Source organism: Mustela lutreola, chromosome 4 (genome assembly GCF_030435805.1).
Source record: "Mustela lutreola isolate mMusLut2 chromosome 4, mMusLut2.pri, whole genome shotgun sequence".
NCBI classification, from domain to species: domain Eukaryota; kingdom Metazoa; phylum Chordata; class Mammalia; order Carnivora; family Mustelidae; genus Mustela; species Mustela lutreola.
The window spans coordinates 195,314,662-195,341,953 of record NC_081293.1 but is presented as its reverse complement, the minus strand read 5'-3'; the positions used below and the strand labels follow the sequence as shown (position 1 = coordinate 195,341,953).

The following is a 27,292-nucleotide window of genomic DNA, read 5'->3' as shown; positions in this document are numbered from 1 at the left end:
TAATTCTTAGAAGTGCAGTTGCTGGACACAAAGGCACATACATTTTAAAAGCATTTGAAATACATTTTCCTCTAAGAGTTTGTCCATTTGTATTTCACAGGCAGGATATGGATTCCCACCTTCATACCAATTCGAATACCAGGGAGAATGCCTTTGAATTTATAGGCTAGAGAGAAAAAGAGAGTTTATTGTTTTAATTTGCATGGCTTCAAGCACTGTGAGTTGAATAATTTTTATGTTTTCCCCATTCTTAGTTTCTCTTTCTTCATATGCTTTGCTTTTTTGGGAGAATAAAAGAAGATATATTTCTTATTGATTGATAACAGTATTTTGGGCTTTCCCTCTTTGTTACACAGTTGGTAGCCATATCCTTCCAGCCTGGGTCTTTAACTTACACATGGTGTTTGTTTTTCTCTATGAATGTTTAGGCAGTCACATCCCTCCTTCTTATTTGTATGATTTGTGTCTTTGGCATTAAGCTTATAAAGCCCAATCTAAAGATAATATAATAAACCTAATCCAAAATAATATCATTATTCAACTGTATTTTCTTCTAGCACTTTTATGATTTCACTTCTCTTAACACTGTCATCGTTAATCTATCTGGAATATATTTTATCTTATTTTTTAAGGATTGTATTTCCTTAAAAGAGAGAGTGTTTCTGTGTACTAGCAGTGGGAGGGGCAGAGGGAGAGGGTTATCAACCTGAACCCATTAAAAAACACCCCTCAGGCTTCCCACTGAGCAGGGAGAGAGGCAAGGCTGGATCCTAGAGACCATGACCTGAGCTGAATGCAGCCGGCTAACTGACTGAACCAGGCCTTCCTGGAACGTATTTTAATTTAAAAATAACTTATACATGGGGTTATGGACATTGGGGAGAGTATGTGCTATGGTGAGTGCTGTGAAGTGTGTAAACCTGGCAATTCACAGACCTGTACCCCTGGGGATAAAAATATATTATATGTTTATAAAAAATAAAAAATTTAAAAAAATAACTTATACTTAATGGGTCTCACTAACAGTTCAGAGTTTGAAGTAGAGATTTTTAAAAGACTGAGCAAACATTAATAAGACAAAAAAACCCTGAATATTTTAAAAGGTCCAATTGGCAGAGCAAATCAATCGAGGTTCGTTGGTATTTTTATCATATCGTTAAGCCAAGCAGATATATTGTGCTCTTCATTATTTATGTATATAGGCCACATTCCATGAGGAGTTAGAGGGGGTACATTTTTCTGCCTGTCTTTGATTCTTTCTGGTCTTGGTCTTCCTTCCTGCCTCTGGGTCTGTGTATCTCTCCCTGTCGGCTCCGTTGGCTGTTTGGGGTTGGGTGTGTGTCTTTCCTCAAGGACCCTCACATCCCTCAGCATCAGGTTTTCCTACTGAAAGACCCCCCCTCCCCCCCCCCCCCCCGGTCGTTAACTAATTAACTGCTCTTTTGTTGTGTAAGAGTACCCCTCCTCCCCTTGCAGTGAAAAGACCCTTCCCCCAGGGTTGAATTCAATGTAACTGCTCTTTTGCCTTTCTGTAACTGCTTGGCTTTTAGGGCATGACACTTGTCTCCTGTTTGAACAAGATATCTTCTCCTAATAGCCGAGGCATGGTCACATAGGCAAGGGGGCTGCATGGTCACGTAGGTCACATAGACAGGGGGCTGCATAGTCAGGTAGGCAGGATGTCTTTCTGCTGAGTAATAAGGTCAAACTTCCCCTCTTTGTTTCCCCTTCCCGCCCTTTTTCTTCGCACGTGGGGGTCTTCCAGGGCCAATCCACTAACACCAAGTATGCCTTTTTTTCAAATGTTCAAATTGTCAGCCAATCGGCCCCGTCCCATCCGGGACTTGTTTGTACCTGTCTATAAAAATCCTGCACCACCCCAGCCAGGTGTGCTCAGCTAGCAGGAGCTGCTGACCACCCGCAGGTGCGCGCTGACCACCTGCAGGTGCCTGCGTAACAATAAAGAACCTCTTGCTGTTTGCATCCTGTGGCAGTGTTGAATTCTTGGGTAAGGGGATCCGCGGGTCTTTCACTACCATAGAAAGGGGGTCTGAACTAGATTTTGTCTCTGGTTCCTTCCAGCTCTAAATGAGTCTGGTTCAAGATGTACAACGTCCCCTTCTGTGCTTACGTGTCTCTGTCTCTCTATTCTAGTAAATTACTTTCAATTTCTCCTAAATCTGCTTCTCTGCACTGTTGCCTGACCTTCCCCCCACCTCTGTTAATTGACCATAAAATATGACTGTGGTCTAATTTTTAGTTGTTGCATTCATTAAAGTTTTGTACTCGCTTTTCTTAATTTGTAAAGCAGGTAAATGGCATTTCATTGCTCTCTCTATAAAAGAAAACTAAATAAATTATGCTCTTTTCTTCCTTAGATGGCCCCTGATTTATTAAATGGGTCAGTGAACTGAAAGTACTTTTACTGATTTAGTCGATATGAAGAAAAATCTTTTGTCCTGAAAGTGGTCATTATATGTTATGCAAAAGGTGTTAATGCACTAGAACTGGCAATAATTACTTGAGTTCAACTTATGAGCTCTATAGAAATCTTTCTTGGTGACAAATGTCACAAGTTTAAATTGTAGGTCTGCAAGCAAAAATGCTACTTCACCTCTGTTAATTAAAAAATCAACACACTGTCATTGGAGAGAGCCCCCTGCCATGCAGGGCTCCACACACATTAGTCAGACCCATGGTAATTATCCAAGGTGAGATGTGGGTTTCATTCGTAAATCATTTTTCATGGGAAATGCTCTTCAAGTATTGCAATTAAAGATTAATTATGAAAAGACTGTATCTACCCATAATGAGTAGTACAACCACCGAATGCACACAAGATTGGGGCAAAAGAATCAGGTATTAAATGAAATAAAATGCGTGAAAATAATGATCAAGAGGAGTCCTAAAACATACAGTGTCCTCAAACTCAGAGCTTAGTCCTTTTCGAAGGAGCTCAGTGGAATTCCAGAGCCCTCTGCCCAGAGACACTGGCCATTCAGTCACCATGGAAAGGAATCGCACCAAAGCTCACACAGGTGAAATCTAATGCATCCATTCAGTGATTGTTTATTTCATGTCTGTTACGAGCCAGACCTTATCTAGACGTTCAGAAGGTCTTTAGAGTCTTCACCTGTGCCAAGCTTATATTCTTGCAGAAGGGAGGGGAGAATTTAATAACAGACTCAATAAGCAGGTCAAGTCCCTCCTGTGTTAGAAGGTAAAGTTCACTCTGAGAGCAAGAAGTCAGGCGGGGTTAAGTAGGGTCAGGAGTGGGAGCGGTGTGGGGATGGTCACAGAAGAAACCCCACTGAAAGGCTGATGGAAAGAGTATCCAAGAGCATATCTCTGGGAATAGGGCTAAGGGATAAAAAGGCAAGAGGGAGCTGCCTGCAGGTAGGGGAGGTAGGTGGGAGGGAGGGAGAACACGGCGGGGAGCTCCTGTGGGTGCTCAGAAACGCAAAGCCACTGGCCAGTTCACGCCTGCCAGGTGCTGGGAAAGGCGGGGCTAAAAGGACAGAGGAGACCTACTACTAATAGTACCTACTAACAGTACACGAGGGTGCCAGGCGCAGTGTGACCCACGAGGCACACTGGGATGAGGGGGGAGGAACGCGTGAGCCCCAAAGATCTACTTTTGTATATTGGCTTTGCTGCTCCCTGCCTGTGTGATCTTCCCAGCCTCTCTCTGGCCTCCGTCTCCTTGTGTGTGAAATTAGCACAACAATATGCACCTCGCAGGGTCGTATTAATAAGAGGTGATAATACAGCCCTTTGCAGTAATGCTCAGCTAATGGTAGCTGTCATTATGTGTCCCAGGAGTATCCTGAGTGTTAGGGAAGGCATTGTGTTGCCCCCAAATACCTCTGTTGAAGACTAATCCCCAGAGTGACTGTATATAAGGCCTTAAAAGAGGTAACTGAGCTTAAATGAGGTCATCAGGACTCCACTGTAACAGGCCCGGTGTTCTGCATAAGAAGAGGGAGAGACAGGAGGGATGTGTGCACAGAGAAATGGCTGTGTGGGGTCAAAGCAGGAAGCAGTGGTCTACAAGGCTAGGGGTGTAGCCTCAGGAGACACTAGTCTTGGCGTCTTGATCATGGACTTCTGGCTTCCAGGACCGTGAGAAGTCAATTTCTGTCGGTGGTATTTTGTTATGGCAGCCTGAGCAGGCTAATACAGGGAGTGAAGGGTGGACATCGAGCATGGGCTGGTCCAGGCCTGCCTGAGACTATTTTCCTGGGAGGTATGGGATTAGGATGGCTGTTTTCTCTCTCTTGTCTGCCGTGTGGGACCCTATCCGGGTTTGGGGAACTATAAGTTGTCTTGAAGGCCCTGAACCTTGATGGTAGAAAAGACTGGTGGGAAGAGAACCGTGACTTGTCTGTGTCCAGGTGACCCACCCAGACCATTCCTGGCCGGGGCAGGTGAGTGGGCAAATGCAGCAAGCGATGTGCTTGGGCGGGCTGGGCCTCCCCAGCTGTAGATGCTGCACCCGCTGTCTTCCGTTCTATATGTTACCGTGGTCTCTTAGGTCTCGGCTGTCAACTTGAACCCATAAAAAACACTCCTGCAGCATCGGTACAGATGTGTAAAATAAAACCCCATTATCCGGTTAAGACGAGAACCTCAGAATGGCGAAGATTTTTCGGTAGTGGGGGCAGTTAAAGGATGTTGGATCACATTATTCAGTGCAGCTGATTGACAAGTACTGATCGGGGATGCCTATGCCAGCTGGATATCGAGGGCATATGTGAAAAAGCTTTTCTGTACGCAGAGAGCGGGGGTTTGGAGAATCGCTTTCTCAGATAATGGTCATGAGTGCTCATTCATAACTTCACTCAATAGAATAGATTTTTTTCAAAGTTCATTATCACTGCATGGATTTTCTTATGTCCTCAGAGCAAAAGGACATGCAGCATCTGTGAGTGCAAACTATTGAAACTAGAAGTAGACTTCAAAACAGAGGCGCAGGGAGCACGGGGTTTCCGAGAGCACAGAACACTCTGGTGCCTCTCAGCGTGAATTGCTCTGTGATGGGGATGATGGTAGGAGGTCTGACTTCATTCTGCAGGCCATGCGGGCAGGGTGAGCATAATAAATTTCTAGCTATTTCAGAAGCTAGTGTTAATTGAATACTGGCTTCACCAGGGATTGTTCCAAATTTTGTATGTTCTAACTCTGAGATAATTATTTTTACTATCTTCCCTTTACAGATGAAGAAACAGACCAAGAGAGTGGATGTGCCCAGTGTTCCACCAGCCAGGAAGTGGCCATTGGCCATAATTCCCTCCCAGGCTATCGGGCTATTAAGCCTGTACTCTCACTATAGCTGCCATCTTGATTTTTGGGGCTTGCACCACTGAGACTCTTCTCCGACGCATAATATGTTTCTAGGCATTGCTGTACTTAATTGAAATGGAAGACACCAACAGAATATTCATATCTGAGGTAAGTCAGTCACCACTTGGCAGCATCCTGTCCCTGGAGCCACAGGGATGGTTATTCAGAGCCAGGAATACCTATGCCCAACCTGATCTCGAGGTCAACAGAGATGAGACATTTCTTTAAGTCCATTATTGAAATGATATTATTTCTTTGTGCAGCAGCTTAACTGCAACTCCACAATCAAAGCAGTTATGGGGCGTAGCCTTGCATGCTGGGTGGCCAGTCGCCCCCACATCTAGTGAGATGGGGCTGCTTCAGAGGGTGGCTCTCTGCGGTGAGTTTCACGGCTCCAAGTCTCTCACAAAAGTGGGGTCAGAGAGAGGAGACAGTGCTAAACCGCCACATCCTAGTCTGATCCAAATGTTGAGGTATAAGCAGTCCCTTAGCAGATTTCCCCACAAACCCAAATTCCAAATCCATCAGCTGGGAACTCTGTCTAAATATTTCTTCTACAAATATATGTATGTTATTGTTCTTATTCTATATCCTGCTGGTGACTACCGTTCATCTTTGGAGCAAAATAAGCATCTTCTTTCTGTTGATTTTAACATATCCTATGTCCTCTCTCTCTCTGACACACACACACACACACACACACACACACACACACTCACACACACAAACACATGCAGACAGACACACAGACACCCACACACCACGAGGCCAGGAACCTGACCCAGGCTGATTCACCTCTCTCTTGGTCTTCATTATCTGTCTTCAAGTCTTTGCTATATAACAAGTGGATCCAGTCTCCTTCATCCAGAGTCAAGAGTCCCTCTGTGCTGTCCACCTATCACCTGTTCTCCCACCTCTCAGACTGCAGAGTCAAACAAGTCTTTGCAGATCTTGGTCCCAAGTCAAGGCTGGATTTATGGATCTGGGAGGGATCATCATGGCTCTGATCACTAGCCCTGCAGGCTACAGGGGCCTCTCCAAGACACGAGGGGGGAGGAAAAGAAAAGGAGCTTGGGGATGGAGCGGGAGGGGAGGAAAGGGGGTGTCAGAAAGGCTGCGAACAGAATATGGCGCATCTTGAGGTCAGGACTACAAGGAGGGCATAGTTATGAATGCGAAGTATTATCTAGATGTCAAGGAAAACAGCGAAAGGCTATATGATATGATTCTTTTGAGATGGACCTTCTGGGGTGGCAGCCGGGAACAGGTAAGAGGAGAGTAGCTTTAGTGAGTAAAGATACACCACTGGTTTAAGAATCAATCACAACAGAAGCTGGGTGTCCCTGTCTGGTTGGGAGGTGGGCATTGTGAAGTTGTACCTGTGAACGTGACAGACACCTGGTGGGGACAGGAAGGGGTTGAGGCAGATACGAACTAGCGGTTCCAGGTCCTGAGATGAGAGTTTCCTCCTCACCCTTAACTGTCCTTGAGGAGCACAGCCTAGGCCCTGAGAGTGTTAGCTTCTCCCCTCAGGCAGACAAGACAGGAGAAGGCATTTTGTAATCTCAACGGATGGACAGTGCTTGTATGGAAAAGAGGCAAGGCCTCTGAGGAAGGCCAACGCGACAAAGGAAAGACTCCTGTGTCAGGAGGGACAGGACTGAGGGAGGGCAGCAGGCACAGAGGACGCAGCATAATGACATCTTCATTACTGGGCTGACATGAAATAGCAGCAAGATTAGCGGATGATTCCTCCGTGATACTGGACACATGGGGTGATGACAAACGATGATGAAGAAGAAGTGGTTGAAGATGCTGAGAATTAAAAAACTATAATTGTTGAAATAAGGATTTCCAAGGAGGGCTTGAAGGACAGATCAGATAGAGCAGAAGAGCGTTTTACGGGGTTGAAATATTGGGTCAGTAAACCCTCCCCAAAGGCAACAGGAAAGGCTAAAGAGGTTAAAAGAATGAAGGAAAAGTTAAGAACTAAAGTTAATAGCTTCATAAGAAGAGATTAGCTTGGGGGAAGGAACTCTATGAAGAAATAATGACTCAGAATTTTCTAGACTAAATACTGGCCTTCAGAATGAAGAGGCTCCTAAAACACTAAACAGAGTAGATAGGAAAAAAACCCTACACCTATACCTATAGTTGTGGTTCATAAGCTAAGATCCCAAATCTCAGGTGTTCATCTACAGGAGTCTGGAGGCTGGAGAATAGGATGTGAAACACCTTCCATGGTCAAAATTTTCACTAGCCTCTAAATGAAATTTAGCATTTTCTTCAATTAGGACTGTAGGGAAAATCACAGCAAGATTAACAGTATCTGTGTCACTGTTGCTGATAGAGAATTGTAGATGTATTCCTATTACATAGTAGTTACAGAGTTTTTGAAGTACCATTCATGGTCATGATGAAGTTGAACTTAAGGTAGTTACTAGATCTGATGCTAGCTAGGTCTTGTTATTTATAGCACTTATATTTCTATGGTATCACTAATTTGCTGTTTTAAATGTTTGATAACTTTATTTCAATATATTTGGTTTCTTTTGTAATTTTGTATGTTTTATGTTATTCATATAAAACATCATTCTGAGAAGAGGGACACAGGCTTTCAGCAGACCGGCTCCCAAAAGGCTAGGGGTGCTGCCTTATAGTTAAGGAACACTAAAGGAGAAGAAAGAGAAGTTCAGTAATAAGGATATAACTCTTGTCTAACTTCTCAGTAGCAACGTCGCCAATAAAAGACAGTATCTCGAGAGCATTGGCTTAAATATGGCAACCAGTGAAGAGATCTGTAAACATGTGGAGGGACCTACCAATGCAGTCTTTCTTAGTCAAAATCGCCCTCCAGTAAAAGGGGAAATGAATCCAAGAGGTAATAAGATATGGCAAATAAGAGTAGGTGAAGAGAAGAACTTGGTAAATGCAATTAAAATAAGTATGCTGATAAGATTCTGCAATTCAAATTGTAAATGCTTTCACCACAGCAGGCAGTAAGGTGGGGAAGGAGGTCAGAGTGTTCTTGGTTTTTTGCCTCATTCAGAACGGAGGTATGGATTTGTTTTTGTGGATGACAGAGAAAAGAAACATAAGTATGAGTCTTGGTAAGGTAGGCATGGCTGCCAGGGGAATGGGAGTGTAAATGCATGACCTCCGGATCAACTGAGTTATGGTTCAGTTCAATCAGTGTAAAGTAGATGGGGGGCAAGTGGGCGGGCGAACAAGTAGACAAAACACAGTAAACTGAAAATGTAGGTAATAACCCTCGTTACCATAAACGAAGAAAAAGGCAGAGATTCTCAAATCAAATTTTTATGAGATTCACTATTAGGAGAGCTGAGATACTTTTAAATAAAAGGGTACCAACACCTGCACAAAACACCAGGACAATATTAATTACAGCAGGGACACTGCAGTGGTTTGAAGAGCAGAGGTAAAGTTGTGGGATGGAAAACATCATGAGGAATAAGGATACAAGACCCTGGAAAGGTCACGGACACATTTAACTAGCCAAATGGCCTCAAATTATACAGAGCTACCGAGGATAGATTATTGACAGAATTAGAGAATTCAACCAATAAAGCCTGAAATGTACACCCAGAAACTGATCAGGTAAGCAGTACTTGCTGAAATTAAGTATGTATATACCCTAGGATTCAGTAATTCTCTTGTGCGCACGTGCACACACGAGGAACCCTTGAACCCTCGACGGGCATCAGCTCTCACGAAATGGTGTGGTAGCAGAGTCGGGGAAATTCAGGTATTCATCTTTAGGGAACGGAATAAATAAAGTGTCGGTGTACGCAGAATGGACCAGTACACACACGGTATTCACAGAGCTATACAAATACATTTTAAAAGCATAAGGCTGAGTGAAAGAGCCAGAAACAGACGAGATTTGTGGTGCCATACCATTTATATAAATTATGACATGCGAAAGGCAGTGCTATGAAGTTTCCAGAACATACATATATTTTTGTATAGATATATAGAGAGCAGGCTAGGAGGCCATACATAAAATACACTCGGGTGAGGGGCAGTGATGGGGAGAGAATGGAGTTGAGAATCGGGAAGAAAGATAAAACACAAGTAAGTGGAATTAAAATGAATGAGGAACACCGCAGGGATGTGACAGTGGGACTGGGAGGGGAAGAGTGGGCCCCCTCCCATGTGAACCCGGACAGTGGGGGAAGGGGAAGAACGAGGCATCTATGGGGCAACTGTGATCGTTCGGGCTAGTGAACTGGGGTGTTGTCTCGCATCCTCAGGGAATCATGGGGGCGGGGGGAGCGGTGGGGCTGCAAGTGCCCATCCCTTTTCCGATATTTGTGTCATGATAGTAATTTCTTTTATTACAGTCTTGTTCTGTGTGACAGTTGCCATTCATTCCCATGAACTTTAGTTCAGTCCTTCCCGAAAGAGTCAAAAATGTATATGAAATTGTAAATCTGTTGGGAAAAAACCTTCCATGCTGATGGCAAAACTGGGGCCTTTACATTAAAAACAGCTTCTCTCGATCAGACGGCGCCAGTGGTCATTAGAGAACCGGGAGGAGGACCACAGAGTCCCTGAAGCATTTGTCTTTGAGGCACAGGAGCTACTGTACACAGAAGGTGAACAATGGGGTTGGCTCTTTTCTTAGGTCCAAAATCTCTCTGAGGACGTCCACACATGGGAGCTCTGCCTGAGAAGGTGGCTCGGCACCCAGAAACCCGGCCGTTAATTGGCTGCCTTGTGAGGTTCCACGGGAGGTTAGAGTATATGGTCCATCTGCTTGTGTCGGAGTGTAAGAAAACAAGGTACTAATAGTGGTTCTCACAACTTATTTAATATGTTAAAACTCTAACTGTAAAATTGAGAGCCAGGATTGTAAAAGCTAAGAAATTTTGCTCACTAAAGGGTCAAGGTAGGGTGCTGGGTGGCTCAGTTGGTTGAGTATCTGCCTTTGGCTCAGGTCATAATCCTGGGGTCTTGGGATCGAGTCCCACGTCGAGCTCCCTGCTCAGTGGGGAGTCTGCTTCTCCCTCTGCCTCTGTCCCTGCTTGTGCTCTCTCTCTCTCTCTCTCTGTCAGATAAATAAAATAAACTCTTCGGAAAAAAAAAATAAATGGCCAGGGTAGGAAAACATATGGTGGCTACTAGTGGGTGACTTCACCTGTGGTATGGTGGGGCAGAGGCAATTGTACTGAGAGGAGCAGAAACTCAGACATGGCCTGGAGGCGGAGTGTGTTGGAAGCTGGTCCTATTAAGATAAGAGTAAGTGTCCTTGATCCTAGTGGTGTGAAGCTCAGAGGGCCTGTGGAGCAGCTTCTGGGTTCTATTTGCCATTGTGCCTTGTGGATAGTTTACTGATTTCATCTAGTGATCCTTATACTAGATCTTACCCAGCAAATCATTTTTTTATTCTTACCAATGACTGTGGTTTCCAGCCATGGCATCATGCCTTCTCTCTGTCTGGGGGAGAACCAGGAGACCAGTTATAAGAGTCGAGAGAGAAGCTCTTTGTATCAGGGTCCTGGTTAGCAACCCAGCTATTGCCAGACAGGTAAGGCCTCAACTGGAAAGAAGGAGATTGAAAACTGTATTTAGGGCCTGCACTGCTCTGAGATGCTGTCTTTTATAATAGTCTCAGACTCTGTATGTATCCTTTTCTTCTTCTTCTTCTTCTTTTTTTTTTTTTTTTGGCTTCTGTCATGCTTGATTTGTCCATGGTACCCAGTCAGAAAGGTACTTCCAAAGAAAGTGATATGACTATTAACTCAAAGAAGCAACAAACACTATACCATTCACTTACTCAGTTCACTGTGTACTCAGGAAATGCTCATTGGACATCCACTGTAGCAGTATTCTAGGTCTTTGTTGTCAAGTAGCCTATCTTCTAGAGAAGGACACACAAAAAGAAATGAAAATATCACAAGTTCTAAGGAGAATGTAAAATGGGAAGTAACTGGTTAGTCAGGTTCAGTGACCAGAGAAGGCCTCCCTGGGAAGGTAGCTGAGGCTGAGGCATGTAGGACAAGAAGGAGAGGGCCTCTTCAGTGTCTGTGGAGGTACTTCAGGCAGATGGAACAGCCAGTGCAAATTTTCTAGAGAAGGAATAAGCATGGTATGTTCACAGCACATACCCAAACTGTGGAGACCAGCTAGGAGACTTGCTGCAACGGTCCAAGAAAGAAACAACCATGGCTTTGACTAGGGTAGGACTCATGGTAATGAAGAGCAGTGGACCACCTCAGGCATAGTCTGGAGGTAGAGTCACAGGACTTACTACTGATGGGTGGTGATGAGGGAAAGAGGAGAACCAAGGGTAATTTCAAATTTTGGGTTCGAGCAAAAATGGGTTGGTGGTGATGTCATTTATTGAGATGGGAAGGTTGAGGGAAGAACAGGTTTGGGGTAGGCATTGAGAGCCTGCTGGGTTTTCTCTGAGATGCCCATTAGAAAACCAGCTGAGATGCTGAGTAGACAGTTGGATAAATGGGTGCAGAATTCATGAGAGAAGTCAAGTCTGGAGATTTCGATTTAAGAGTCATTGTCCCATGGATAGTACTGGTTGCCACTGGACTGGGTAAGATCACCTGGGGAAATGGATGGGTGGAGAAGAGAGGAAGATTCTGTGATGCTTCAACGTGTAGTGGTCATGGAGAGGAAGAGAACTCACAAGAGAGACTAAGTCATGGAAAGCAAAAGGTAGGAGGAAAAGCGGATGAGTACACTTCCATGGAACCCAAGAGAAGAAAGTATCTCATGAGGGGTGATGGGTTGGTGCTTCTGGTGAAACTGTGCCCTGTGGGGCTAATGAAGTCGAAAGCAGCAGAAAGTTCAAGTTTGTTTTTCAGAGAACTGTCTCCTCCTCATTGCTGCTGTGTCTTTCAGTCCCCACTAACAAGCCTACTAGCTTTCTCTGCAGAAACTCTGGACTCAAGGTCAGCCAATAATGGTTCCATCTTGGGAGCAAGCAAAGCCCGGCTTTCCTTACCTGAGATAATGAGCCCCAGACCTCATCCCGTTTATACTGGCTCTTGGAGTATGCCCACAGCTCCTCTTCTTTGTCCTGAGATAACCTCCTGATGTTGTTAGAGTTGACAGTCAAGTTCTAACAGGATACCTAGAGGCCAGCTATGGGGAAAGTCAGAGAGGCCTGTCCTGGCAGCAGTTCCACAAGAAGCCAGATCAAACCAGGCAGCTTAAAGATGGCGGTATCATGACCGGAAACTCCTGGCCAAATCAGGAAGAAAAGGCACAAAACTGCTTCCAAGAAATCCCTGCCCCAAGTAATGAATATTCCACTTTCTAGTTAACAAGTGTCAATAAACGGCAGAAACCCAGGGTGCCCAACTCTCACCTTGGAGCTTGCCTGCTCTCACATCTTGGGAGTATATTCTCACTTTATTAAACATTCGTACTTGCGTTGCTGCTGGTCTGCTGTGTTGGGTGTCTGTCCTTGAATTCTCTCTTGTGACAAGACCAAGAACTTTTGGAGACATCTTTGGGACAGGCAGGGGCAAGCCTCAGGGCTCAGAATCTCCCCAATTCACCAGGCAACAGCCAGAGGTTGAATTTTGCCTCACTCTGATGTGAAGTCTCCACTCCATGCTGAACACCGGATATAGGCTCCATGTATGTCACTTAGTGTTCGTGACCCATTTTCCTCGTGAATAGTACTAAATTTCTCAGCTCTTTCCATCAATGTGTAATCTCAACCCCTCTGATTCTCAACCATGTGTTCCCTCCCTCTTTAGGGAGGTGGATTTGAGGCTTGTCTCCTCACTTGGCTGCCTCTTGAAGAAATTTCCTTGCTGCCAACTTGATGTTTCCGGGGTTGGCTTTGCTTTGCATCGGGCAGATGGACTGGGCTCAGTTACACTGGGAATAACAGAAAGAACACAGAATTCTGGATGTTCTCTAGACATCCGTGGGTTCTAGAGAGATCTGTGTTGACGACTTTGACAGCCCTTACAAAGGGCTTGCCAAAGTAAGTCAAAAAGAAAAAAACAGCTTATTTTTGTATCACGAACTCTCAAGCAAGGCAGCTCATTCCCCACCAAGACTGCTTCTGCTTCTCCTCTTAACCCAAAAGTTTTGTGTCTGTGTCTGTGTCTGCCCATTTCCTCCTCCTGCCTTGATCTTTTGCATTTTGACGTTATAGCGCACAGAACGCTTGCCAGGCCAACTGAGGCTAGGCCTGACCCGCTAGTCTCCTACTCTAGACTCCATAACCTAGAGCAATGCTTCCTCATGGGGGCCCTGTTGCCGTCTAGGGTGCACCCACAGGTCTTTGTCAGGATGGATTCCCCAGTGCATCATGGGAATGCGGGAATTCTGCCCACAGCCTGTCACTGGAGGTAGCAACTCCAAAGCCACCATGTTTTTCCAGACATTGTCTGGCGTCCCATTGTCACCCCAGGTGGGAATCGCCTGCACGGTCTGACCAAGATGGCCACTGTGTTCCCCTCAGCTTGACTCAGCACTCCATAGATTTCTTCCTGAACGTGGACCCCTGACTTCCCTCTTCGTAAAACATTTACTTAAGAAAACATGTCATTGAAAATTCTTGCCTTCCCCTTTGAGATGTAAATGTTTTCACAAGAGTCTTTTCCAATTTTACAACCAGGAACACCTTTGGGGGAACCCAAAGTCATCTCTATGAAATGTAAACGTCAAGGGAGCCACGGCCAGTATCTCTGTTTCAGGGGGAGATGGGCCCCTCACTCCACTCCAGTAACACTACCTGCTGCCAGGAGGACAGGACAAAGTGTACTTCTCCTCTGGGTAAAGTTGTTAGCAAGCATGGACAGCCTGCGCTGTCTCCCACCCTAGCTCTGAAAATTGCGCCTGTGGATTTTACCATGATTAAAAAACAACACATGAAGAACATCCCCCTTCTGCCGTCAGTGGCGTTGAGCTCCGACTGAGCTGTGGCCGTCTCCCCTCTGCAGTAACCTCAAGCGACATCTTCCTTGCCTGTTGAACACGGGTGTCATTTGCTTTGACAAGATGAACCGTTCAGAGCGGCGTTTCTGGAATCAGACTGCGAGGGATCAAACCCGGCTCTGTCTCTTACCAGCTGCATGACTCTGGGCTGTTAACTAGTCTTTAGCTTTAGCTTTTTCACTGCATCAATAAAGCAGAAACTAGTAAAAATAAGGGCGCCTGGGTGGCTCAGTGGGTTAAGCTGCTGCCTTCGGCTCAGGTCATGATCTCAGGGTCCTGGGACTGAGCCCCGCATCGGGCTCTCTGCTCAGCGGGGAGCCTGCTTCCCCCTCTCTCTCTCTGCCTGCCTCTCTGCCTGCTTGTGATCTCTCTCTGTGTCAAATAAATAAATAAAATCTTAAAAAAAAAAAAAAGAAACTAGTAATAATAGTATTTACTTTGCGAGAGGTGAACGAAGCTTGTGGCGCACTTGACCTTGAAGTGTGGTCCAGGACATTGGCTCCTGAGGCGGGCTTGCAGAAATGGGAACAAGGAACACATTTTCTGTGTTTTCATTCCTGCTCTTTGGACTGTACATTTTTTACTCTAAACTTTTTGGATACAAAAAAAAGGACCATTCTATTCACACACAGATTTGGGTGTGCTTTCTGTCCGGAATTCCATTTCCCCCCTCGCAGACCACAAGTGCGGATTTTCTCCCTGCTCTCCCAAGGACGCAGCGGTTCGGATGGCACTGGGATGATTCACTCACGATTCTGGAATACAGACGGGGTGGGGACCAGCTGACCCAAAAAGCTCTATCATAGAGTTTGGGGAAGTTGGGCTGTTTTCTAGGGCCGCTAGCCAGGCCTAGTTCAGACAATGGTCATAGCGCTCTGTCCTCGGTCACTTCTCAATCCGTTTAAGAAACCTCCACTGGTCCAGGAGCTCAAGTGCCAGCTCAGGAGGAGTTTCCTGACAAAGCGCTGGAGGAGGGGGAGCCTGCAGGCTCTGGGGCTCCCACTGGCTGAGTCCTGAGGACAGCGCTCCTGCTTCTCCTGTCTCCAGCCAGGCAGGCTCTCCGCAAGCACAGAAGATCCTTTCCGGTTCTCAAAGTGCCACTTAGGAGACTGAATCTTCTCAAACCTTCCGAAGCAGCTTCCAGCTCTCCCGAACTCTGACCTCCTCCTGAAACAACTGCCCAGCAGAGCGTCACGCTCCGGCCGGGGCCCGGCTTGCCTCAAACCTGCTCCTCCAGCAGCCACCTGCCTTGAATAGCCGGCCTGGCTCTCCGCAGCGGCTCACCCTCGCCAGCTCCTGGACCGTGCCCCGGGCTGGCCGCTGGCCGCAGGCTGATGGCCCAGCAGCCACCCGCCCCTTCCTAGTCCTGATGCTGCTGCTGCAGCTGCCAGGGCTCCCAGCTCCCCGGATGTCCCCGTGCCAGAGAGGACTCTGGCTCAGTCCAGCCTGGCATTGTTCATGCCTTGATAATGACCTTGAGCACGTTTGCTATTCTCCGCCTCCTAAGAAAAATATGGCCCTTTGGCTGCCATGGGGGATGGAGGTCTGAGCACCTGGGCTGGTTGAAGCTACGGATCACCAGGCAGTTTAAGTGTCTCTGCTGGGCCATCCCAGAAGCTCATCATATGCTCATGGCTCACGCTGGATGGAAAACACGAGAAGATTTCACGCACTGTGCCGATAAGTATCAGCGACTGCTTCTTTCTTCCCGCGTCCTTTTTCATGGTGAAGTTTGTTACTTTTTCACTAAAGCAGAATCGTAGCTGTAATAATCATTCTCACAGTAATGAGAGTTGCTGCCGAAACCCCTGTGTGTTAATCCTCTTTCGATGACAGCTTCTGATTATATTCTCGATGCAGAGCGAGGGGGACTGTTCTCACTGTTTCTCCAGTTACTTTGAGAAAGGAGGCATGAGCCTGGCCTTCCCTCAGAGCCCACTCTGTGTGCAAAGCGAAGAAGGACTTCCTATCCCTTTCAGTGATAGGTTGAGTCCAAGCCTCTCCTTTCTAGAACGGAGAAGGAGCTCTTAGGGAAGCTCTGCCCTGTGTCTCACCTGGGATACTGACACCCGTGTGATGTGTTCACAGGGCCGCTTGCTGGCTTCCTGGCTGACCGAGAACATTCCAGAGCCCCTGTTTGCTGCTCCTGTTCTGGGACCACCGTGCAGCCCGATTCTGGATATCGAGGAGCAGACGTTTACGCAGGGGAGATATGCTTCAGGGTGTGTGGGGTAAAGGATCACAGAGAGGGTCAGGGCTTTAGGAACAAAGAAAGGAGCCGGCTGGAGGCAGGTTCTGTGGGAGGCAGTGAGGGTTACATGGAGGAAGAAAGCTAAGGAAGTAAAGCAAAGATAAAGAAATAACTCAAAAGTTCATGAGTCTGATTCCACACCGGGCTTTCCAGAGCACTTCTCCTGGACGGATTCAATCCCCCCTGAGACATGTGAACTGTATCCCCATTTTACATGGAAATACTGAGTAATAACCTGCCTGTGGTCCCTCAGCGGCTCAGTGGCAGAGACGGGATTCAAAGCCCACGTTAACCACACGGCACTGTGGCAGGGATGACCGCTCGGCACCTGTGGCTGAAGTTGGAGGAAATTCTGGAGACCAACAAACCCAGATCCTTTATTAGATGGAACTCGAGACTCAAGAGGAAGAGTGGGGACACTTGGTCAGGGCAGAGCTTCTTACGAGAACAGAAGTCAGAAGAGTCTTGGAATAGCTGCCTGTAGGATCTCAGAGCTGCTGCACTGATCTTCGTTCTGGAAACAAGCCCTCCTCCCCACCACCCCTGGAGAGGACATGAGTTGCAGAACAATTATTTTTCCATGCTGGTACACAATAGTTTGTGTCTGGAAGATGCGTCTGATGCCCACCTCTGAGACAAAAGGAAATGAGAAGCTTGGATGTGGACCTCCTTGTTTTTGTCAAGGGAAAAGCGGCTGCTGACTCATCATGGCAGCCTCTGTTTGGAAGCTTTGTTCCCAGGTCACCAGGGCTTTCATAATTGTTAAATTCAAAGAATATTTCTTCCAGCCTGATTCTATGCAGGGCGCTTGATATTACTTGGCAGTAATGAACAGAGCATTTCATGGAATGCTTTCCTCTTCTAGATTCTTCCGGGCTTATTCCCTCCCGTTCCCTTCAGTCTTCTTCCTGAGATGCTATTTTTCTGCCTGTCTCTTCACTGTTCTGCCAAGTTCTGACCTCAGCCTTCTACTGTTTTCTTCCTCTAAGTTGTTCTTGTGTAAACAAATCAGAACTCCAAGACCATAATAAATGCTTCCCTATCTCTTTCCATTTACAACTTTATTGGGTCTCCAAAATTTCTGGCTAGAGGGCGTGGAAAGAAAGGGATAGGAAGAAAGTGGGAGCCTGTCTCTACCTGGGGATAAGCTCAGAAAAAGAAGAAACTCAGGTCAGTTAGGGTCACCTGTTATGACGAAAACCAGGTAGAATTTAATCAGCATGCTTGAGATGGATAGGGTTGAGAAAAGCAAAACTCGTCTAGGTAATCTGGACAAGATGGACTGATAGAATGAAATTTGCTCACAATATTCAGCAGGAATCAGCGGGCCTGATATGTAATTAATAAAAAATAATTTAAAAAGTAATTTAAAAATATACGCTTTAAAAAGCGTATATTTTGAGAACTACAACATGAGGGCAGGATTTGGAAGGGGCTGGGTTCTAGTTGGGGTCGAGAGGAGTATTTTATCTCAAAATCGATGGCTCTTTCACAGCCCCCAATGACACGGCTTGTTAACAAGTCAGTCTTACTTCCAAAGCTAACTAAGTGAACACATTTGTAGGCTGCCCATATTGCACCGAAGGAGCTGACATCCAATTTTTGTGACTTTCTAATGTTCTTAAAGCATTCTAACACAATTATGAGAGATACCGTGGGGCTCTGGCCCTGGTTAAAATTAGCTGACCCTCAGTGAGGCTCCAGCATGGGGTGACAGGTGGTAGGACTATGAACAACAATCAGGTCAAGTCTGGTTTTGCTTGGTCTGGGACGGCCACAGTTGACTGATTTGATCAATTAATTCCCAGAAGCTCAGAGAGGGGGTCTAAGGTCGCCATAGCCTGAACGTCCTTCAGACTTGCTCTCTTGTCATTCACCAGAGGAAAAATGGCTAATTCCCTAAAACATCAGTGTTCTGGAAAGCAAAATTTAATATTTCATCATAGAAACAGGTACTAATTTGAAGTAACATTAGCTTCAGCTGGAAGATGTCAAAAGCAGAGACCAAACGGTGAGGCGAGGTATACTTCTTGCAAAGGATGTTTAACTCCTGCTCTGTTTACATTTCTCAGTGTTGAGCTCTTTCTCATGTAAAGACAGTACACAGGGAGGAGTTCACATCTTTCTCTGCCTAGAACCTCGAGGATGAGCAGACAAAGGAATAATGGGTTTCTCCTCACCATTGTAAGCAAACCTGAGCGTGGGGAGCTCATTTCCTTCTCTTTCTCCCTCTTTCCTTCCTCACAGTTACAAGTGTCCTAAATTACTGAAGACTTTTATACGGTTCTAAAACCACAGACCTAACACTGCCCAGATCAGAGACCTCCGCGATACCCCAGCCTCCCCTCTGATCCTGCAGCTGAGGACCACAAGCTCTGGAGAGAGCAGAGTGTGGGGCCAGATTTAGGTTACCCGAATCATCTTCCTTGTTCCATTCTGTCTTGATGGAGACCACACGAAGCCTCGACTCTTACTTTTGGAAAGACCTCTATCAAAACATTCCAGAGACCTTTATTTATTTATTTTTTTTCCATTGTCAAGGTTATTAAAACCAACAGGGGGAAGGTGCAGGGAGCCTGGGTGGCTGAGTCGGTCAAGCACCGCCTCTTGGTTTTGGCTCAGGTCATGGTCTCAGGGTTGTGGATGGAGCCCCACATCCCCATGATGGAGCCCCGCATCTCCGCACTCAGCAGGGAGTCTGCTGGAGATACTCTCTCCTCTGTCCCTCCCCCGACTCACCGACACACCCGCTCTCTCTCTCCCAATAAATAAATAAAATCTTAGAACAACGACAACCACAACAGAGGGAAGTCACAAAGGCCTTTCCTTCTGTTACTCACCAACAAAAAGCTGGCTGTAGAGCTCCAGGCGCGTGTGACCTTCCGTGGGTGCCTTGCGGATCTGCTGCGGCAGCCGATCCACCTGTAAGCTGGCTTGCTTGACATTCCTCTCCGCGGTGACCCGGTGCCACTGGTCGTCATTTAGAGGGGAGGGCGACCGCACCACAATCTCCACCGGCCCATTTCCAACATCAAACGAAAAGGATACTTCGGTGGCAGCTGCAGGAGCAGAAAGCACAAGAGGCCCGTGAGTAGCTTCCTCATAGCAGTGATTTTGAGAGGAAAAAACAAAGCTGGGAGAGAGAAAGAATCTACGCCCATCATTCGCTACCAAAGTTCAACGGCAAAATCATTTGAGGAAGGCTAAAACACCAATCCGCTCTAACTGTATTTCCTCCGAGGGGAGAGAAATAGATGTGGATCGGGGACCGGGAATACATTCATTTTCTTACTCAACCTTTAGAAGCTTGTCCAGAGGTTACCATCACGGACCCTCTCCAGATAAGCAAACCCAGCCCTGGAGAAGTTAAGCACGTGCACAGTGTCTTACGCTCAGTGGGCAGGGGACCCCAGCTTGTCAGGCCTCCAAGCCCCGGAGCTGGTGATCACACACAATGTCACTCTTTGAGTGAGCTTTGAGAGCTTTCTGGAACACCCATGTCCTGCTCCCTCTGCAGGGGTTCTGGTTCGGTGGGTCTGGCAGAGAGCACTGGTGATTTCTAAAAGGTGCTTGGGAAATACTAATATATAGCTAGAGTTGAGAGCTATTGCTTGGGGAGAGCTTACGAGACTCTATTTTATTAACATAGTCCTTGCAGTTCCTCTTGAAAGCTAGGGAGCTGCGAGTGTTGAGGCGATGGAGGTGACCTGCATCTCTTTTGGGCCACTGTGGCTATCCACGAGGTGCCTCAAGATTCCTGCAGAACAGCCCCTCCCCTGCACCATTGATTGTGCAGCTCGGCCTCTCTCCATCCGGAATGCCGGATCCCTCTGGTATACTACCCTCCAGCACTGACCACATAGCCTTTTTTCCATAGACCTGCTCAAAGTCCGTAATAAATCACCTTTCAACAAGAGAACAGTGCATTAGGGTGGTTTGCTCTGGCAGCTTTCATCGTAAGGAGCTTTTCTACTTCACATTTTAGGTTTTAATTTCCTCAGTGGCCACCTAACACTTTATAAACGTGCTTTTTGAATGTGTATTTTTTTCTTGCAATTGGCAGGAGAGGCCGCTGAGCAGGAACGCGGCGCCGGGGTCCCGGCTCCTCCGGCTTGGTGAGCTTTTCTGGACAGGAAAGACACGGCCGGCGAGTGGATTTCCCAACGTCACTTATAAAGAGATTCAGCCCCTTTATCTATCCACTAAGCCTTCTGCCTAATCTCTAAGCAGTTTAATTAAATATCTGTCATTTTTTCCCAGGCTAATGGAAAATTCAGCTTCTTCAGACCGGTACCATTTTGAGACGGTGTCGCAAGCAATCAAACTTCTAATTTAAAAACCGCAGTGGGCTGGATTCTCGCCGGACCCGGACTGTTCCTTGCCTCTGGGTCAGGCTCCTCTGAAAGCTGCATTAACTTTATTAAGCTGGAGGGATTTTAGACACAGCGCTCAATTTAATCAACCTAATTGTACCAAGGAATTTTGATCCTTTATGTCATTAGAAAGAGAAGTTTAATTTTAACACCTGTGGTGAAGCTACACGTATTTCCGTAGAGCATCTCCTCTCTATTGGGGCTCATGCCTTCAGGGGTCACTGTGACTCAGTGGGGGCCGGTGACCTTCATGAAAGTTTCTATGGGAAGACCAGAAGGCAGGTTGACAATCTTAAGACTCTTGGACTGAACGATCTTTCCCTGTATTTTCTGGCAGAGTCAGTGGAGAAAAGTTGCCTCCAGTGTTAAGACTGAATCTGTTGTGCTCCTGTATGCTACGTTTTAGCAGATGCATTTTGAAATGTAAGTTGTCAGAAGATCAAGAGCGCATGGGTTCCTGAGCTAAGTAGGAAAGATTGTTTCATTTTAAAGGCATCAACAACCATCAGGGAAATAGAATTTGGGGATAAATTGAGTTTAACCCTAAGGTTTGACTTGGAAAGGTGAATGCTGCTCTCACTTCCTCCCCTCGTCTCTTGCTGCTATGATGAGTTTTTGTCGAGGTCCTTAAAATGTCACCATTTGGAGAAACTCTGAGTACCAACAGTTAAGTAGGAAATGTTCAAGTTTTTTCTCTGCTTGGCACACTAGAGCCCGTGTTTCCTCCTGTGCACATGGTCTTCTTAACACCAACACTTCGCTCCAGAGAAGGAAAAGACATCTCCAGGGTCCTGCTGTAGCTCCGCCCCCAGGCGCAGTAAGAGGCAGTCAAGGTCAAAGGCCTCTGAGAGCAGATTCCTCCGTAAAGGGTCTCTACTCAAGCTCTGGCGTAGAAATATTCACATTTGCGGACATTCCTTCTCTTGCTTCCCGAGGAAGGGGCCGTGGGTCCCGTGTGTGTGCAAAGGAAAGGGCTCCTTTTCGTCAGTCACTCAGTGTCAGCTCCCCTGACTCTGCTAAGGGATGCCTTTGAGAATCCATCTCCCCGTCAAACGGCAAGTGTGTTTTAAAAGCTTCTAAAGTTCAGTTTGTGGCTGATTGCTCTTGCTCTTCTGGGTGAGAGGAGCTGACATTTAAAAAGAGATAATTACAGAGAGAGTCAGGGAGCGAATAAAAGGGAGGCAGCATCAAAGACACGAGAGCCAATGACACTGTCCTTACTTAATGTGGGTCTCCAGTCGGAGGCTGCAGAGTTGCCCTGTTTCTGCCAGTAAGGCAGGGCACTTCTTACATACTGAAAGCAATCTTATTTCCAGAAATAAGTATTTGAGGACAGAATGGGATGCATTGAATGTTACTCCCTGGAAAGAAGACTGTAGCCAGCATGGATGGTTGTCTTTCTATTAGCATCAAGAACTGGGAAGCGCGAGAGCTTTCCCCGGCTAACTGACAACGTAGTCTCCCATGGTTTCACGGGTGCTGGCGGAAGACAGAAGCCTCCTGGGTCCGAGACAAAACACCTTATTATTCACGGCACGGCAGGCAGCGTGGGCTTTGGGTCCACATGGATTTCTCTTGTCGCCCAAGTTCCACGTGAAGCAGCCCAGATGGATGCTGCAGGGAGTTGATGTCACAGATGAGGGACCTGAACTTAAGAAACCCCACTCCTTTAAAGGGGCAGTTAGCAAACTAGCTCAATTTTTGCCCTGCGGAGAGACGTTAGCTTCATTACCCTGGTTGGGAAAGAAATCTACCTCCGTCTTCCAAGACTGTGGGCTGCCCTCACATCCTTGGAGAGGTCTGAACAAAGCAATTGATGCCTCTTTCTCAGAAGACAAGCAGAAACTGGGAAGACCCATGGGGAATGATCCTCCAATAAATGGCCACAATCCCTTTTCCAATTTTGTCCAGAAATCTCTGTACCCCCACAGAATCATGAGCTTCAGGTACGGATGGCCCTACTCTAGACCCAGAACATGAATCTGGATTTGTCAAATCAAATATGGAAACCTCACACTCCTTACCAGTCACCTACTTAGGATGGGACATATCATTCCCTCCTGCCTAACAGGATATGAGGAGAGTCTTTAGGGTTCTTTTGGGACAAATTTCTTAGCTCAGAGGAGAAGAGACAGTCAGCCTCTTTGTACCCCTTCCTCTTGGGTGGAGGTCGTGGCTCTTAATGTTGCTGGGGCCATCTTGTAACCAGACATGCAGAGGAAAACAGAAAGGGTGATGGGATAAACTTGGGTCCTTGGAGATGTTCAGCCCTTAAGTTATTCCCAGAGCCTCTCAACACTTTTCGTGTGAGACACTGACTATTCTTTGAGTCATTTTTTATTACAGCTGAAAGCATGCTCACCACTGCAGGGAATGGTTTGGGAATCAGTAGATGTGACCTCGGGCTGTAGCCCTGCCTTTTCACCTTTTGGGTCTCAGTGGACTGGTGTCTGAAATGAGGATTACGTTTACAGTTTTCCAAGACTTTCTGTGTCCTAATCTCTAGCATCCCTTTGCATGGCAACATTCTGTGATGTAATTTGCAAGAGATTCTAAGAGAAATAATAATCTTACTGGTAAGATTAGCTTACCAGTAAGCTAATCTTACTGGTAATTTTAGATATCGAATCCTTACAGGGTGAAAAGATTACATGATAAGAGAAATGCGCAAGGTGGCGTACTGGCATCAAGAAAGATCAAGAAAGGAGAGATGGGGGAAAGGCCCTTTGACTCAGTCTGATTCACGACTCCATCTGAGGGACTCAGAGCCATCAAGGGGACAGAACCACACACAGCTCTGGGGCCCACCCCCCCACCCTATCCCTTTTCATTTCCAGCAGGAGGAGCTATTTGCTCTCATTCTAACTCAGCAAGTTTTTGACAAACCACCTCCAAGCTTCATGTCCTGAGGGACCAATTTAACAACTGGCCAGAAGAGCAGACTCTTGGGCTCTCAGTTCTCCCAGCAGGTGAGGTAACCCCTTAGGCATTAGGTCATTCAATATGGGACAGGTAAAGGGAAAAGACAAGGCCGGGTATACACCGTGGCTTGCTGAGAAGACTGGCTAATGCTGTTGCAATTTTGATGAGGATTTGTTTGTTCCTTCTTGAAACGGAGCTTAAGGATTGGTAGGGTTATTCCACACAAAATATTGTTTGACCCATACAACGAAACCGGTAATAGGCAGACCAGATATTTTAGCCTCATTCTACAGTGGAGAATGTTGTGGGTATATTTTCTTCTTTTTTTTAGGAAGGAAGGGCTAAATGGTGGACATCAGGAGACCAAAGGATTTAGGCAACATGAGAGGGTCACAAGAAGAGGCAGGCAGATGGCAAATAAGGTCCCTGCGAGAATCAGAGACATGAGGGAAAGAAGGAAGGAGCGGGGTGGTGGTGGTGGTGGTGGTGGTGGTGGTGATGGTGGTGGTGGTGATGGTGGTGGTGGTGGTGATGGTGGTGGTGGTGGTGGTGGTGGTGGTGGTGGTGATGGTGATGGTGGTGGTGGTGATGGTGGTGGTGGTGGTGGTGGTGATGGTGATGGTAGTGATGGTGGTGGTGGTGGTGGTGGTGATGGTGATGGTGGTGATGGTGGTGGTGGTGATGGTGGTGGTGGTGGTGGTGGTGATGGTGGTGGTGGTAGTGGAATATCTCTGCTCTTATCTAAGGCGGGGCTCCATCCGTAGCCCGGAGGCTCTCCATCCTTTCTTCCCTACACAAGGACTTCGGCGCCAGCAAGCTTCCCTTCTCTTCTGCAACAGCAGTCATTAGCGTTCTGTTGATTCACTCCCACATGAACATCTGAGCAGCCGCCACAACTACAAAACACTTCTCTTGACCTTATTTCTATTTCTTTGCTCTCTTTAGTTGCCACATTCCTTGAAAGAGCTTCCTGTAGTGTCTGTATCTGCTTCTGCTCCTCTTAGTCTTCCTTTAACCTCATCACCTAAGGCTTTCTTGCGCACTACATTGTGAACTGGTTCCTGCCCCGGGGCCTTAGCACTTACTGTTACCCAAATAACTCAGTGTCTGCTTTACCCAAATAATTATGTGTCTGCTCTTTTACCCTTCTGCTCACATGTCATCGTATTAGAAATTCCTTCCCTAAACCTTCCATGTCAAATAGTGAATCCCTCGCTCAGCTGCCTTTTCTCCTCTTTCCTGATTTTTTTTTTTTTTTGGACCTGTGTAGCATGCATTTTATCACCAATCACCATCTGGCACAATATACACGTGCTCCTGGCCTCACTAAACAGAGGTGTTTTCCGTTTTGTTCATTCATTAGATCCTCAGCACCTAGAACAATGCCTGGCGCAGACTAGGCACAGTTTGTGAATAAATGAATCGATGAACAGAAACACTCCTGCTGAGGAGGCCAAACTATTATAATATAGATGCTCTGAGCAAGGAAACCCACACATTTTCCAAAGGCAAACCAGAATTTAGGAGACAGGCATACATAAGGAATGGCATCTTCTATTCTACAAGCATCTGTCTCGAGAGCAGAAAGTAGGAATGTGGATCTTCTCAGTCTAGGATCAGGATACGCTGGTGACATCAGCTAGAAACAAACTATGCTAAAGGTTGTTTCCAAATATATGACACCTGAGGATCAAAGGCTTATCCAGGATAAACTCAGCAGTATCCTCAGAAGCATGTTTCGAAGGCTCCCGTCACAGAGATTCTCATGCAGTAAGTTGCGGCAGGACCTTGGAGTTTGCATTTTGTCAACGCCAGGTGTCTCTGATGAAAACGGTCCTGGAATTCTGCTTTGATCACCAAGTGCCTTTCTTGCAGCAAGGTCCCAAGAATCAAAGTTTATTTCCTGGCCATCCAAAGAAAGACGTTCAAGACTGTACAGTAAAGAGTTTAACTTTGCTTAAAGAGAGATCCCCACGCGGCCCCTGGCTTTGGAAGAGCAGTATCTAAACCCTTGAAATGTTGTGCCTGCTAGGAGTGTCTTTGTTCACCCGAGAGTCATGCCTGATAGTGTCATGGTGTGATTTAGCATAGGGCTGACGGTCAGTGCGGTGGGAGGGGAAGGTGTGGTGCACATAGTTCAGTGGCCCAGGGGGCTGGAGACAGAGGCCAGTCATGCGGGCAGTCAAGCATGCTACAGATCGGAGCCCGAATAAAGATTCTGAACACCGAGTCTCAGGGGAGCTGCCCCGCTTGGCGGTACCCCACACGTTCTGTCACTGCCAATGCCAGGGAGGTGACGGGTCTGTGACTCTGCAGGGAGAGCACACCCGGAAACTCAGCATCTGGCCTGTCGTGTGGCTCCTGCCCTGTGCGCTCCTGCGTCTAAGCTCTCCTCTTTCTCTGTGATGACCGTAACCCCCAGCACAGCAGCCTTCCACGAGTTCCGCGAGTCTTCTAGGAGCTGTCGGACTGAGGGTGGGTTCGATGACCCCCTGAACATGCAGTGGGCGTCCAAGGTGCATGCAGCCCCTCATGGTCTGTGGTCCTTCGAAGCTTGCCATTGGATTCTCGGCGAAAACCAAACAGCCAGTTGGGTTTCAAAGTATGCGATTGAGTGCAATCATGTTGAGGCCGGAGGAGTTCGAGGATGGGTTCTAAGCTCCACACTCGCCCTCACAGCCCGGAAAGGAAGCCGAGGCTGTGAGATGCTGACATCCAGTTATAACTAAGCACAGAGGGCTCATTTTTCTAATCACTCTGCACTGCCTTTCATATTAATGTACAGGAAATTAAAAAAAAAACCATTTTTCTTTGTAGTAGTCATAGTGTGTGAATAGAGAAATTTTTAGAGCCAAATATGCATATTCACACCCTAACACTTAGTGTTAAACACATCTGAAAACGAACACTGAGAAGGAAAGTTTATTTGAAGTCTTTTGGAAATTCTTCAAGGAAATGCCTGCAGCTTAAGAATCAATGTTCTGAACTCATTTTAGAACTTCTGGTATCTTGATAACCTCTTGAGTATGAGAAGTATTTCTCTTTATGCATCTTGGCCTTTAAGCTTTTTATTACGGTTAAAAAATAACTTCACAAACAAAGACATCCACAGAGAAAAGGAAGCAAAAGGGAGTGACCACGGGCCATGCAAAAAACAGAGAGCCGTCTTTAAAATGCAAAGCCTTTCTAATTTTAGTTTTCTCCATGCATTTAACTGCCTTCTGAGAATAACTTCTTGAATATTAATGGACCTATATGACTGAAAAAGGAAAAAGACAAAAATCTTTTGAAAATAACATGTGGTATGAAACAGGACCTGTCCTTAGCAAGGGACGCATCAACAGGTTTTAAATATCCTTGTGTTTGGAACCAGGGGAGATTTGTGTGCTGGGCAGAGAGTGCCCAGTTTGGAAAAAGAGATGAAAGTCCCAGATGGTGACTGTGGGGGTAGGGTATTTGTGAT

At 46.4% G+C, this 27,292-nt stretch overlaps 1 protein-coding gene across 1 annotated transcript in view; it reads right to left on the bottom strand.

Moving 5' to 3' along the window:
• Window positions 1-27,292, bottom strand: part of CNTNAP2 (contactin associated protein 2) — a 1,947,395-nt gene that overhangs the window by 188,507 nt on the left and 1,731,596 nt on the right. Inside the window, exon 17 of the mRNA XM_059172148.1 lies at window positions 19,375-19,593. Coding sequence (XP_059028131.1) covers window positions 19,375-19,593 — 219 coding nt within the window. The remainder of the gene's footprint in view (window positions 1-19,374; window positions 19,594-27,292) is intronic.